This window comes from Eschscholzia californica, unplaced genomic scaffold (assembly GCF_041429995.1).
Source record: "Eschscholzia californica isolate CP2 unplaced genomic scaffold, dmEscCali1.0.p SCAF_5, whole genome shotgun sequence".
NCBI lineage: Eukaryota > Viridiplantae > Streptophyta > Magnoliopsida > Ranunculales > Papaveraceae > Eschscholzia > Eschscholzia californica.
In genome coordinates this window covers 36,693,455-36,709,589 of record NW_028238472.1, presented here as the reverse complement: position 1 = coordinate 36,709,589, position 16,135 = coordinate 36,693,455, and the positions used below count along the sequence as shown (strand labels likewise).

Here is a 16,135-nt window from a genome sequence, read left to right as displayed (position 1 = left end):
TCAGGTGGGTTTGATGATCAATTTTAGTAGATTTTGATCTTGAATCTTCTTATTTTGTTATGGGTTTTTGTTTAATTTGATGATGAAGCTAAAACTGAAGATGAATTTACTTGTTAATGTTACAGAAATTTCGTCTTCATACTAGGAGACTTTCAAATCGTACTTCAAGAATTGGAAATGAACAAGGTGTGGGTTTGGTAAGAGGATTATGGGATCCATTTGGGAGTTCAACAGACCAAAACTCCGGCGAGGGAAAACCCCCTTCGCCGGAATTTTTTAGAGAGAGAGAGAAAAAAAAATTAAGTTTGAAGGTTGCCGGCCGGCGACCTTCATCGGAGAGAGAGAGAGGTGACGTGGAGAGAAATGAGTGGTGGAGAGGGAAGTGAGGTGGAATTTATGTTTTTTTTTTTAATTTTATTTTGAAAAAATATTTATAGGAAGGGTAGTTAGGACATTTACATCAAAAAAGGGAGCCATATTTGAATTTACAAAAACTTGGGGGCCATAAAGGAAGCTGGTCACAAAGTAGGGGGCCAAATAGGAATTAACTCTTATGTATGTCGTCAATAGTTTGGGCTTATATTTTGGGCTTTTCATGCATTCATTTTATTGTCAAAACAAACAATAGTCTCCTTTCTTTTCACGTAGCACATTAGAAAATTTTAAGAACCGCAAATATGGAATATAAAACAACTAAAAAATAAGCAAATAACAAATAAAAAAAGGGGGAAGCGACAAAAATACCAAACCGATGATTATATTAGAGCATCTTTAATGGAACACTCTAAGAAAAACTCTAAAGTCCTTGTTGTCAAAAGTGAGAGTCAAGATTCTCTTTCCTCAGTGTCAAGATAGAGACACTCTAAACTAGGCCTGTAAATGGTAACTTATCTGATCGGATATAGGCATATCCGTATCCGAATCTGATAAGCTATCCGAATCCGATAATTATCCGACAGATATTAGATTTCAATATCCGAATCCGAAAATATTAACGGATATCGGATAATATCCGATATCCGAAACTTTAACAAAATTTCAAAGTTTTTTTCTTTAAATGTTTAACCATTAGATCTAAATAATAAATCTACCATATATTTTATATATTATTATGAATAAATTTTAATTTTTATTAATTTTTTATATTTCTTATCGGATATGGATATTTATTGAATACGGATATTTATCGGATCGAATATGAGCGTATCAGTGTCCGATATCCGATAAGCAGATATCCGATAAGGGATATTCGAATCCGTATCCGAATCCAAAATTTCGGATATTTTTTTAAAATTCGAATACGGATGCGGATCGGATGTCGAATATTCTGATATCCATTGACAAGCTTACTCTAAACTTTTTTTTGTCTTCAATGGAGATCTTTAAAACATTTCTACTTAGTACACATGTCACTCTTGAATTCAAAAGGCAAAAAGTAGCAAAAAAGTAAAGTTTTCTATTAGTTAAAATTTTAGAGTGCCACTTAGAGAGTCTAAAAAAAACTCTAATTTTCGAGTGTCTCTCTTGAGAGTATCTATATTAAATGCTTCATACTTTCAACAAAAAAAATGCCTCATCATCAGTGGCGTATCTAGGATTTATTTTGAGGGGGGTAAAAAATAATTCGCCACACAAAAAGGGTGTTTTAGGAGTTGAACCCGTGACCCCCCTGCTTCCTCCTTCCAACAAAGTAAAGAAAAAAATGTCTAAGCCTAGTTTCGAACCCACGTCAACTCAAGCAATAATTCAACACTTTATCTGTTGGGCCAACAACTGTTGTTGTTGTTGTTGTTAGTAGCAATCTTTGTCTACTTATACTATTACGATACATATATATTTTTTATTAGGTGTCGTATATGAAATCGTACAAGTTGAGGGGGGGGGTCTATAGACCCCCTTAGACCCTACATGGATCCGCCACTATTCATCATCATGGAGTATCAGTTAGAGTGTCCCATTGGAGAAGATTTTTTGACAAAATCTCTGAAGATTTTAAGTGACACTCTAAGTTTTAGAGTTTGAGTGTCCTATTGGAGATGCTCTTAGTTCTGAAATGAATAACAAAAGAAACAAATGTCATTCTATTAGAATTAGTTGTGGCAAGCTTCTGAAAGACTTACTTTCCTAATTTGATAAAATTACTAATTCCTAATCAAAGCAAGACTTTTAATAATAGACACTAAAACTAAAGGCACAACCATATTTAATCAAAACTTGATTAGTCTAATATTACTAGAGAATCAAGTTTATACTTATAAGGTATATGTTATTACAAAAGGGGTTTGTTGTGATCAAAATCAAGTAATTCAAGAAAAGCAATAGGAAATAAAGAATAATCACACAGAACACAAGAGATTTACGTGGTTCGGTTGGTGAGACGTACTCCACGACGACTATATCCCGATGATTTTCACTATGATAAGCAAACTAGTTACGCAAAAGATTCATGAGAATTCGACCCGGATATCTCCTACAATTTTAGTTTATAGCCACTAAAACCCTAATCCCACTGACACACTGCCTCACCGACTCTCTCTTTCTAAATCCGAATTACACATGGATACGCTAACAATAATAGACGACATAGCTCTCCTTCGCATTCCAGCTCTGTCTCGGAGTCCAGTTCTGCATCGGAGCTCTGCTTCGTATACCAACCCTGTCTCAGTAACCAGCTCTGCTAACAGGTCTAAAATTCTGCGCCGAGACCGTAAGCGGGTTGACGGGTCGTAAACTGGGTTAGATATCAACCCATATTCCAGTCACTTTCAACAATATACGTAGTTGCAAACTGTTTTAAAAGAAATGTTTTATGAATATTATATGTTTTTATATCATTGCTAATACTTATCTCTTAACATTTTGATCCAACTAAGTGATTTAAAACAACAAGAGAAACATATCAGATGAGATTGCATGTAACTGTTATAATATTTTGCATTTGTCACAAAAGTGCCTGTGCAATGCAATATATAATATAAAAAAAAATTCTTGAGAAGCTAAATATGTAAAACGTAACTGGTCTAGTTAAAAACTTTACATGAGAATAAATAAGATCCACGTAAAATCTTCATGAGCGATTGAAACAAAAAAAAAAAACTAGGAAAACCAACCATTGAGTTTTAATTTCTCACACAAAGAAGTAATAGATGTGATAGGTAATTTTGAGAGAAAGTAGTGAGTAGTAACTTTACATACTTGAATGTAAACTAACAGACTCCCAAAGCTAACCATTCTTGGCCTTGGAAAGCCATCTGTAATCAGTTTAGCCAAATGGATAGCCTAGTCTTCTGGCACATATATAAAGGGACTAAGACTAGTATATGGCATGATTACTGGATTCTGGATCATCCCACCTCCTCTTACCAACCTGCATAACTCTAGCCTTGAATGGGTTGCCCAACTAATTTCCAACAACAACTGGAATACTGACCTGCTTAATAATTGCTTTGATACTAATATCTGCAATGTCATTCTTAGTATTAACTTGCAGAACGAAACAGAGGATACCGCTCAATAGACGCTCACTAAGTCAGGTAAGTTTTCTATTAAATCTATGTACAATTATTTGAGGAATGGAACCAATACGCATATGAATGAAACTAATGACTGGTTCTTCATATGGAATATGAGCACAATACCTCGTATTAAATTATTTCATTGGAAATGTTGTACTAATAGTATACCAGTAAGAGACAAGATTGGCAGGTATATCGGTAATATATACACTTGTACGAACTGTGATTAAAGCGAAACGATAGATCATGTGCTACTTCACTGTAACTATGCCAGGGCTATATGGTTCCATTTTCAGGTTAGATCAGAACATATGCCCTCAATTTGTCTCTGGACTCAGCAATGGAAACAATTTGGATGAGGAAATTACGACTCTATATGCCAAAATATTATGGTTCATATGGAATGCTAGATGCGAGAACTGCTTTACTAACTCTAAACAAACCCCTATACAAATGATCGGTCGCATCAACAATTCGACGACCACACCATTAAAACTTGAATCAGCTCTAACCAATAAATGCAGGGAAAAACCAAGGAAACGCCAATGGAGACCTCCATCGACACCATATCTCAAAATAAATGTTGACGCCTCTTTTATGCAATTAACGGAATTAGCTGGCATAGGATGCATTATGCATGATGAAGATGCAAATTTTATCATCGTCGTTGCAGATACGGTGAGAGGACAGAATTCCAAAGAATGTGAAAGCTTGGCTATTCACTACAGCATTTTATGGGCAAGCAAACTCCAAATCCAACGTGTTCATATTGAGAGTGATAATCTAAACATCATCAACTATACCAATGATCAAAAGGACGGTTTGCACTGGCAATCTAGAAAGACCGTAGCTCAGGCTCTTGCTCTTAAGCACCAATTCACAGACATCATTTTCTCTCATGCTCCCAGAGAATGCAACACCAAAGCAGATGCTCTAGCTAAATGGGGTAGAATAAAGGGGCAGAAATATGTTTGGAATGTTGAGCCTTCTTTTGTTTCTTCTTTAAGTTAGTTGTATTATATAAGACTTTGCTAATGTGTTTGCCTTAATATGTATCCCATCGAAAAAAAATGTAAAATAACAGACGGACAAATCTTGTTATAGCCAAAAAAATGTCAAAAAGGAATATTAAAGTGAAAATGGACATAATTTAGGGGCCAAATATGGTGTGTTGCAAATGCATCAATTTCATCAAAATAATTCTAATATCTTGTGTGAGCGTGCACACTGATGATACAAAAAATGGTCATCAGTTGACTTAGGTTAATGATTCAAGAGAAGACTAAAATCTCGTGGGTCAACCCGTATCAAATCAGCAAGGGAGGTCGTGTTCAAAGGAGGTATGCCAGTCAAGCCCTGAACTGAAGGGTCGGTAGGATTGTCTTAGGCACCTAAGCCCCTGCCTTTACTGAAATACATATGTTCAGGTCTGCCTTGGGATTCAGGGGAAGGCTAAGAAGTCCATGTAAGCAAGGACGGTAACTTAAGCCCTAAATATTAGAAGGTGGAAGTGTGTCAAATCTTACCGAATTAAGCCTGAATCTAATCAAAGATCTCAATCGGCAAAGATCTTAAGTATTTGTTTAAACTTGGGCGTCAAAAGTCTCAGAAAGAGCAAACATCTCCTAGGCTCGGAAAGATACCAATCAAGGATCCTTAAACAAAGGAACTCCTAAATATATAAGACATGGGATAATCCCAAAGAAAGAAACTCCTAAACCTCTAACGACACGATTAACCTCCACTATCCTAAAGTCGCTGTCCGGGAATAGTCGACCAAAGCATCCTATAAAAGAGCACCAAATCACCTGGAAGAAGGTATGTTGAATACACATTCATAAAGAACTCTAAGGTTCAATCAGTACTCAAATCTTTTATCTGTCAGGACAATCTGACTATCTTGAGCGTTAGAGAGGTTTCCGAACTTTTTGCTGATTTTTTCCCCTAGGTTCTCAGGAGTAGAAGCGGGATAGAAGGAGAAAAGAATCAACGGAGCAGGAGCAATCAATTAAGCTTGACTCAGCATTAAGTCTCTTTATTCTGACTGATACTGGTAAGCCAAAATTGACACCAACATTCACTGTTAGGGGTGGCAATTTGGTCCAAACCGGCGGGTTTTTGCCCAAACATTTGTCGTGTTTGGGATTCGGTAGTAAAATCACCCCGCCCCCCTCCGATTAAAAATGTAAATCTTTCTAAGTGTTTTTATCTTATATTATCAATTTAACTATTTTATAGTATGTAATTAGTTGTTTAAAGTTGATAAAACTAAAATTTTATATGATACATTATTTTAATTAAAATAACTTATTTGAAATTTATGTTTGAACCCGACCCGACCCGTTTCATTAAACAGGGTGAGGTGGGTAGGTAACGGTTAAGCAACTTTTAATTGAAGCAAACTTGTGAAAGGGATAACCCGTCCCAAACCTGCCTCGTTGACATCCCTACTCACTATGGAGAAATTGTCAAATTTGACTTCCTAATCCTCATTCAATTGGGGATGTCAGCGAACTTTGGCACCAAAAAAGGTTATATTTTTTTACATGTAAAATTTTTTATATCAACAATATTTGCCAGTGTGCATCACATAATGTACAATTCAAAATGTCATAGTTCTCCGATGCACAATACATTTCTAAATGTCATTCTCTTTAACTGGTATTTGGAGAGTACAAAAATCCGTGCGAAGTACATTTTCAAATGACATTCCTTTATATGATATTTTGCACATGACATAAATCTGTGAATCTGTGTTGGGTTTTTGAGGAGAGAGGGGGTGGCCTGACGTCAGTAAGCGCCCAACTCTTCCCTCTCCTTTTCCCCCAATCTGAACCCTAATCCACGAGAAGCCACCACTCAATTCACCATCATAAATCACTTAATCACACATGCAACCTCTTGTCTCACCAACATACCATCAAAAACCACCCCAACACATACCAATTTCAACATCAGCTCATCATATCAACTACTAACCACCTAATCTTCTATAAAAATCAGTTCAAACTTTCTTGTTTTTCCTGGTTACCTTTTCAACCAAACAACTAAAACCCTCTTCTATAAATCACTCAAACCATAAATCTTAGTTTTTCGTGAAGAAGCAGAAGGAACTTCGCAAAGGTCTTGGAGAGATCATCTCACGGATCGTCGCGTGAGATAGGAAGCTTCACGTGAAGTGATTGTTCAAAGAAATCCATGGAAAATGCTCTACATAATGGTTTCCTCCTGAATCGGCGATTAGAAGACAGTAAATTAGTCAAGTGGAGGTAGCCGAGAAAGTGGATTTGTGCTCAAATTGTCGAAAAACAAGGCTTCTTTCTATAATCAGGGCAGTAATCTCTATTTTCATTAGTTGCTGCTTAATATTATTCTTTTAGTTGATCTTCTTCTCATATTAGCTCCTGATCTAGGGCTTTTGGTTTTATTTAAGCTGTTGTCTAACTGCTCTGGGCCCAGGTTCTAATTTCCATGATAGGTTAGGAATTTGTTAGACAGTCAATAATCAGTCTTGCATGGCTAATTTACTACTTCACTTGATGATTAGACTTGCATCTATAGAGGTCGAGCTTAAAGCTTGTCATATGGTGGTTGTTTTTATCTCTATTCTGTTAATCGATGACCAAAGCCTCGGTTCAACCATCTATTCCATCTCTATTGAACACAACTTAAACCTTGGATATTCACCTACCATCCTTCATGACTGCACCAAGAATGCTCTTAACGTCAGAGATCAAATTATGTTTATTTGGATCCATAGATTAACTTTGTGGCTAATGTGTTCGTATCGATTGTCTTATAAGAGGTTTAATATTAGTATTAACTTACCTTTTGACCTAGGAAGGCACTACGATTCACATAGTTTTGTCCATCTTCATAGCCTTCCTTTTGTTTCTCATCTCTCAGCTCAATCTCTGTCGATTACCTTTGTGGTTGATTTACGAATAGATTTAACTACTTGTCCTAATTCCTTAACATGTTCACTTCCACCCCTCTTCGCAATTTATTTGCGAATATTTGTCGGATTAGCAGGGCATTTATACTCGGGCTATAACGGTGATCCCATTTACCAGATGTCTGATCAGATTCTACTTTGTGGAACTCGAGCGGATATGGTCTCTGTATATGGAGAATGCTGGCGGGATAACTCGGAATCTTCATTTGGTTCCACCTTACAAACATCCTCATTTCGTTCAGAAACTTTGGGTGTCTGTTTACTTCAATGTTACAGGAAGTTCGATACTAGTTTCATCTTTCAATCTACCGGAAGGACTCTCAAGACCACATTACATATCATCCTCTTGCAGAGTTGGCAGGATTATAAGCTACAGAATGAAGGAAGCTCCACTAATCATAGCGATATTATGCAAGTCCTCAATTCTGTTATTTTATTGTTTTACTTTGTTTACGGTTATGTATGTTTTTCTCATTTGGATCTTGTAATAGACTCTTAAGCTTAATGCATTTACTTTCAACAAAAAAAAACTTAAAAATATCATGTACATAGTCTGATGTTTTTCGCCTGACACAACCCATACGCGCCTGACATAACCAATATGAACCTGCCACAAACTCCTGTACAATACATGTAGTTTACATTTTTAAATGTCATGAAATGCATTTGAATTAAAAAAAGAACGAGATCGAATGAAAAAAAATTAGAGATGCAGCAAGAGAGAGTCACGTTCAAACGAGAGAGAAAAAGTTGTTATGGTGGTGGCTGAAACCCTAAATTTTAACTTTTTTAGTTAAAATATTATGTGAAGGACGATTTTAATATTAATCATTCTAAAATTTTATTAAGGATAATATTGTCCATAGATATTAAATTAAATCATTCTCGGGAATGGGAATCACAAACCCACCCACCTCTATGGGTTTACTATTACCCCATTTAGGGAGAGTCTCATTTCTGGAAGAATAAAATTCCCCATGCATCATGCGAGCCAAACAGTAGTGATGATTGTGATTCCCAAGAATCACATTTCATTCCCACCTGATTTTCGTGCGCCAAACATGACCTTAAAAAGAGAAGGAGTTAAACAAGATTGAGGAGCGATTAACAAAGGTGGGATTAGATTTTCGCAAAACGGTTCAAAGCTATTTCCATGGGGGTAGAGTAGTCAATTTAAAAATATTTGCAGTAGATTTTCAAAAGATTGCATTACATTTAGAGTATAATAGTCAATTTCAAAAATATTTGCAAAGGGTTCACAAAATAGTTGGAAGGATTGCATTGACAGCATTGCATTAAGGGTATACTAGTTCATTTTAAAAATATTTGCATTGGACATACAAAGGGTTTGCAATAGACTTAGCACTACCTGGGGGCATAATAGTCAATTTTAAAATATTTGTATTGGGTTTGCGAAGGATTTTCAAAATGGTTTCAAACATGTCGCATTAAAATTGGAGAGTATAATAGCCGACTTTAAAATATTTGAATTGGGTTTGCAAAAGGGCCCATAATAAACAGTATTAAAAATATTTGCATTAGATTTGCAAAACGATTTTGAATGTGTTGTATTGGATTTGGGGGTATAATAGTAAATTTAAAAATATTTACATTGGGTTTGGAAAGGGTTGCAAAAGAATTGCATCATACAAATGGTGTAATAGTTATTTTTTAGATATTTTCGTTGGGGTTTGCAAAACTGTTGCATCGGGTGGGGTGTAATAGTCACATTTAAACTTATTTACAAAAAAATTTCCAATATGATTGCAAAAGGGTTGCATTGCATTAAGGAGGTATAACAGGCACTTTTAAAAATATTTGCGTTGGGTTTGTGAAGAGTTGCAGGGTTACATTGCATTGGAGGGGTATCATAGTCAATTTTAAAAATATCTACAATGGGTTTTGCAATGGATTTGCAATAAGATCGCAGGGAGATTTGCTGTTTGGACCCCCTTTCGTATAATCTACTTGCTGTTTGGACTCCATTTTTTCAGAGTTGCACTTTGGACTCCCTTTTGACGGAATCAAAAGGGAATATTCTGTCTCTGAAGTTATACTTTAAATAATTCTCAGATTACCCTTATATAATTGATATTGCACTTAGGACCCCCTAGTTTATTTAACTCAGCAAACCGATGTCTGCCACGTGTACGGAGATCGAGGGTCCAAAGATTCAGTCCATATGAAAGGGAAACCTGTTGTTCCTAACTCTTACCCTGGTTAGTGAGCTTGTGTTTGCTTGAGAGAGTAACTAGATCTCGACACTTAATCGTCAAGGGTTAACCGATACATGAACAGCTGAATTATTAACATGAAGGTAGTTCTCATCATTTTCCCAAGAGTGTCATTTTGAGGGGTGATCAATGGACCTCCCATATTCAACCTGTAAACTGTTTCCATTGATTTATCAGAGAGACAGTGACAAAAGGGGCAATAGCCATTGCCATATTAGAAACCAACCGATACGACCTCAGCATTAACAAAAGTTATCGAATCATTCGACATAATAAAGGATAGTGTTAAACTATCGGAGGTCACATTGAAATTATACTCTTTGAAGAGATAAGAAGAATTATAACTTCTGAAACTGAAGTTATTCAAGAGTACAAATTTATCTAGAACAACTGAAAAGGAAGCAGAACTTAAATTATGATTGGAATATGGAAGTGGGTAGATATACAAACGAATCCAGTGCCTACCCTTTTGTTTGATTTCAAATTTGTATGAAGATTGTATAGGAAAAACCCTAACAGACATAAATAACGGAGATGGAAGAAGAACACTAGAATTGGACCTAAAAATGGAGTTTTGTTTACTATTTAACTTAATTGAAGAGTGTTTCAAATCATGAATAAAAATCCGACCTTGAATTGAAACATTTTGTGATGAACCACAAGTAATTAAGTAATTATCGGTAGCAGTAAATGAGGCAGAAGAACAATTGAAAAGAACAATAAGAACAGGAATCCATTGTACTAGTAATTTCATCTTTATTCTGCTTCTGTTCGTGTAACCCAAACCCTTAATTTGGAAAATTTTCACTACCCAAATTTCTGAAGAACCCTGGAATGCTAAAAAGTTGGTTGGTACCCAGACTTTAAAATGTCAAAATCTGAGACCCATATACCCAAAACCCTAATTTAAAACCCATTGTTCTTGATGGCCAGGCAAATATCATTGAAACCCCACTTTCCTAATTCACTGATGGTGTGTTTGGATGGCGGATTCATGAATCCAAGTAACATTATTTAGTTTGTTTGGCAACTAATAGGAATCCTAGGATTTATTATTATTTGAGTATTTTCAAACACTTCTTTAAATTTTTTTTTTTTTTTGGAATTCAAACTTCATTTAAAGGCCCAAAGGCTAATGAAAATTACATCATGAAGTCTAAGAAAACAAAGACACAATCAAAGTCGGACAAACAAGACAAGTTATGCCCACTTGGGGTGCCTCTAGAGCCGCCTGAGCTAGTGGGCTTCTTCTGGTACAACCATCACTAACCAACTAAGGGTAGTTTTATGACCGATGCTTCTTTCACCTTCTTCTCTTCTCGCCGTCAATCGTGGCGTGCAAATATTCGGTTAGCGCCTCTAATTTCGGTACATCTGTAGAGAGAGTTGTAAGTTGATGAAGAAACTCCCAATAGTGGTCTATGATCAAAACACTCTACCCTGAATTAAACGAAAATAACAATGGTCCAACAAAACAGGCCCTAAAGACCAACAAAGAACCATAACCTTTATTATACTATTAGTACAAATAAACTCAAAGGACGACAAAATAACTGGAAGAAACACCGCCGCTGTCAACTGGAAACTGCCACCGGAAAACCGTCGCCATCACCAGAAAACCGCCACCGGGGAGCCGCCGCCATCATCGGAAAACCGCCACCATCATAGAGAAAACTGCCGACCCTGAATCCCAGAACCCCCATCACCACGCCATCACCGTATCACAATTATTTTCTACTGTTCATCTTTTGCGAGTTATCAATGATGATCATGTAAACGATGAGTGACCCTAGATTGTTAACAATGATAGAAATCTGCCGATTTATTTCTTCATTCAATCATATAGAAATGTCAACCCTTTATCTATTTCTTCTCTAAAGATCGAAAAATTGAAACAATCCTTGATCTATTTCTTCTCTAAAGATAAAAAATTGAAACAATCCTTGAAAGACAAATAAGAGACACACAAAACTTCTAGGAAAACGAGAGAGTAAGGAGGGTATAGAAATTAATTTTGTTTTACCTAACTTTCTCGAAAAAGAGGTTCGTTTGAGGGAGATCTTAACAGTAGGGAAGAGAGAAGACGCCAATGGAATTGCAATCAAGGTCCGTCATCTTCTTCTCTCTCTCTTTTTCCTCGAGGGTCTCGTCCTCCTGAGAGGGTATAGATCCTAGATACAAATAAAAAGAGGGAGAACAATAAACAACAGAAAGAAAAAACGGGTTCCGGCGAAGGGAAACTCAAATCTGTAAACCGGTTAAAGAACTGCTACAGAGAGAAAAAAGAAAGAGAAAGGAGAGACTTTTGAGGGATCATCATTCTCCTATTGATACATATATTCTTTAAAAAAATATTGAATCAACCTTGTTTTCGAAACTCGTTTTCTCAAATATCGTTTCATTCGAGAACTCTCATTTTTCTTCGTAAATTTTTTTCAAGAACCGTTTTTTTAACTTTTTCGTGAACGATTTTTTTTTTCAAAAATAGTTTTTCCCGAAAGGCGTTTTTTTCTCAAAAAAAAAATTCCCCATATTTTTTTTTCAAAAACAATTTTTTTCGGTAACCGATATTTTTTTTTCCGAAAATCATTTTTAAAAAACATGTTTGGAGGAAAAACTGTTTTCAAAGAAAAATATGTTTTCTGGAAAAAATCGGATCTCAGGAAAAAAAAAATTGGGGAAGAATCGGTTTTCGGGAAAAAAACGGTTGTCGAAAAAATCGGATTTTGCGAAAAAAAAATATTTTTTGGAGAAAAACGATTTTTTGAAGAAATAAATGATTTTTGTGGAAAAATGTCTTTCGGAGAAAAAATTATTTTCTGGAAAAAAAACTGATTTTTGCGAGAAAAAAAATGATTTTTGAAAAAAATAACATTTTTAAAATAATTATTTTGTATAAGGAAATATTTTTTTTGTTGCTTTAAGTTTATTAATCTAAAATCCTAGCAAATCCTATGGAGTATGGTGGGATTTTGATCCAATACAAATTTTGGAATTAGGAATCCTTAGGATTCAAGAGTCCTAGGATTCTTGGTAGCCAAACAGACCAAGGATTCATGATTCCTACCAAATCTCACTTTTGATAGGAATCCTACTTAGGAATCCTGCAACCAAACACACCATGAACTTCCTGGAAACGAGGAAACAACCTACAGAGAGAGAATGGAAGAAGATGAGATGAAGGTCGATGGAGGGTTTTGGCAGTCAATGGATTTCTTTCTCCCAGGGTCAGCTCGCGGGACAACTATTTAGGTTTAGTTAACATGTGGGTTAAAGGTAGGTTGGGTTAGGTATTTCTCATTTGTTTAGGATAAAATAGTATTTTCATCTCAAAAATATTTTTACACTGTTATATTTAACTAGTTCTTTGAAAAAAGAGTTCAAAGTGCAACTCTGAAAAAAGGGAGTCCAAACAACAAGTGAATTATATGAAAGCAAGTCCAAACAGGAAATCTCCCATCGCATTACATTGGAGGTACACTAGTAAATTTAAAAGTATATAAATCAAGTTTGCAAAAGCGTACTGCATTGAATCGTATAATGGTCAATTTTTGAAAATATTTGGGTTGGGTTTGCAAAAGAGTAAAATGGACTTACAAAACAAAAAGGTTCTTGCAACACCCAAAAAAACAAAAAAAGTTGCATTGCATTGGAGAGTATCACTATTCATGTAGTGGATCTGGGTTTTTGAGGAGGGAGAAGGTGTCGAATGACGTAAGCAAGGCGATTTCGTTTCTCTCTTCTTTTCCCCAATTCTGAAACCCTAAGTACAAATCCAGGTTGATAATTAACAATCCAAGATCCAAAGCCCACAGAAATTAAACCGGGAATTCCTGATAACCTATAAGCAACTATACACTTATTGAATCTAGTAAAGGAAGATCAGAATATCACCTAGGTCTTAGCTCATCGAGGAATTCATGACAAGTGTACGGTTTAGTAAGAAGAAGCTTCGATTTGCCTAGGGAAGGAGCAACTAGCAAGGAGAAAAGTAATTATAACCAGATCCAAAATCAGGTAAGAATCTATTAACTTTAATTTTTCCTTTATTATCTTTTAACATGTGTCAACTATAATCTGAGGGGATTGGACTGCTTCGCCTTCTTCTAACCTTGCATGTAACGAACCTCGGGCATTAATCCGTCTGGTTGTCTCTCATCGGTTGAGCTTCCCGAGCCTAAAGAGTTTTAATTCTTTCTCTCCTTCCCGAGAAGAATAAGTGGAATTATGCTGTTTTGGATTCCGTTTCTGACCTTATTTGGGTTCCCTAGGTCATTTCTAGGAAGTAACCTCGATTCCACCTTTTATATCTCTTGGGTTACTCCAACCACTTACATGAACTCCCTCCATTATAAGTAGAAGCTTTTCATCTTCTTCCTCTTAGCATACATGTCGTCTCATTCTTCTGAGTTTAACGTTGACAACTTAACGACTAATATGGGGTTACAGCTTAACCTTTCGGATTATGGGAATCTGACTATCACTTATCCTAAGCCAGCGGAGAATAAGGAATTACAGGAGATTTCGAGAGGATTTGTAGCCAGACTATGTTGTCATTACAACTATGGCATAGGATTTATCAGACGCAATCTCTCATATCAATCTAAATTCTACAGGGAGTGTAAGATAGATCCTCTCAGTATGGGACATAATTACTTCACTATTCAACCAAGAAGCAGCATAGTTATGAACGAGATTAACCAAGGACGTCCTTGGATCATTAGAGGCCTTTTGGTAGTAATGCAAGAAGTGGATTTCCCCCTCTCTGGTGAGTTGCCTGAGTTAATGCAAGAACCGATGTGGTGTAGTTTTTCAGGGATTCCTTCATCGATTCAAAATCAGCATGACTTGGATATTATCTTCTCATGCATGGGATATATCATGCAAGTGCAGCCAAAGAATTTCAGCATGGTGACGAACTCATACATAAGGATTCAATTTATGTATGATGTTCGTACTCCTCTCTTAGCTACTCTGAATTCAATCTTCACAGACGGAGGTAAACCTGTGAACTTCAGCTATGCAAGATTCCCTAAAGCGATTTGTCATGTGTGCCGTATCATAGAACACCCTCCTACCCCTTGTATTCGAGCCAACTCCCAGCCAAGGTTTTCTCCCATGGATACTACTCAACCGCAGCCTCACTCTCATCAAAATTGGGCTTTATCTGTTCCTCATTCTACAGCTATTCCTATCTCTCCAATACCACCTCATGAGCTGTTTCAATATAGAGGTAAGAGAAAGGAGGGTCAAGCGCTCATAGATGTCAAAATTGAGGAAGGGGAATACAGAAACTATGCCAAGAAACATCATAGAGAGTGGTTCAAGGGTGATAGTTCTTCAGGTGGTGGTCCTTCAGGTGCTCTCAGCAAGTCGTATAGAACTTCTAGTAATTCTTCTGATTCCATGATTCTCTCCTCGATTATCCCTTCTAGCTGGTACTGTCCTCCTCCCGAGTCGATTGATAGTCAGGAGGAGAGGAGGCATATCTTTGCAGACTCTCTGTTGGTGTCCCCAGGTCAGGATCAAGCGGCAAGGGAAGAGGGTGAAGATGAACAGTCCAATCCTCAGACTTAATCTAGTTTATTTGGTCTTAATTATCTAGTGGTTCTAGTGTTTAGTCGTGGTTTTATGTTAATGTATTAGTGTCAGTCAGGTTTATCTAGTTGATGTTTATTTTGGTGATGTGATGATAGAGATCTTTTGTGTTTTGGATTGGAGTTGATTGACTATAGTTGATAGTCGAGTAGCTTCAGGGTCGTCTCTGTCATAGTTGATAGTATGTTTTAGAAGGTCTTCCATGCAAGTTTGTTGTTACTCGTTAATCTGTTATCGGTTATATCATGTAAGTCTATATGTTATCAGTTTAATGCATGGATATAATAGTTTATCTTAATTGTTAATCTTAATTTTCTTGTTCTTGGTTGTTAGATCAATTTAGGTTTTTTTAGTAGTTTTTAGTATTAGTCTGTGATTATCTTGTCTTTGTAGTTTGATCAGTTAGTAGGTTTTATTAGGGTTTGTTTTGTTGTTCTCCTTGTTCTGCCTCACTTTCTCCCGGTTCCTGTTTTTCTCGGTGTTTTTAGAAGGGGAGGCCTTTATGGTTTGTCCCTTGATGGGCCCTAGGATGGATAGTCCAACTATCTTAAGTTGGAATGTTAGGGGGGTTTCTTCTCTTAGCACCAAGAAATACTTAAGCAAATTGACTTATAAATATAAGCCTGACGTTATTTTCTTATCGGAGACCAAAAACAGATCTACCAAGATGAATAAAATTTTTCCTATTAACAAGAGCTATGCTAGCCATTTTGTAGAACCCATCAAGAAAGCGGGAGGCTTAGCTCTTTACTGGAAGCACCACCTAGATGTTCGGATTATCTACTCGGATAACAATATGATTCATATTGAAATGCAGACTAACCTCAACCAGA

General features: G+C 36.3%; 1 protein-coding gene across 1 annotated transcript; it reads left to right on the top strand.

Moving 5' to 3' along the window:
- Window positions 1–3,589: 3,589 nt before the first annotated feature.
- On the top strand, window positions 3,590–4,526 carry LOC147538916 (uncharacterized). The gene is made up of 2 exons (XM_086643042.1): window positions 3,590–3,705; window positions 3,812–4,526. The coding sequence occupies exons 1-2, from the start codon at window positions 3,590–3,592 to the stop codon at window positions 4,524–4,526; spliced, it is 831 nt and encodes a 276-aa protein (XP_086499168.1).
- Window positions 4,527–16,135: the final 11,609 nt, after the last annotated feature.

What these genes read in the sequence shown, in the direction of transcription:
- LOC147538916 (XM_086643042.1), top strand. Translation starts at nt 3,590, where the DNA reads ATGAATGAAACTAATGACTGGTTCTTCATATGGAATATGAGCACAATA. An exon ending in GTAAGAGACAAGATTGGCAG is followed by an intron (nt 3,706 to 3,811) that starts GTATATCGGTAA and finishes TTCCATTTTCAG; the next exon opens with GTTAGATCAGAACATATGCC.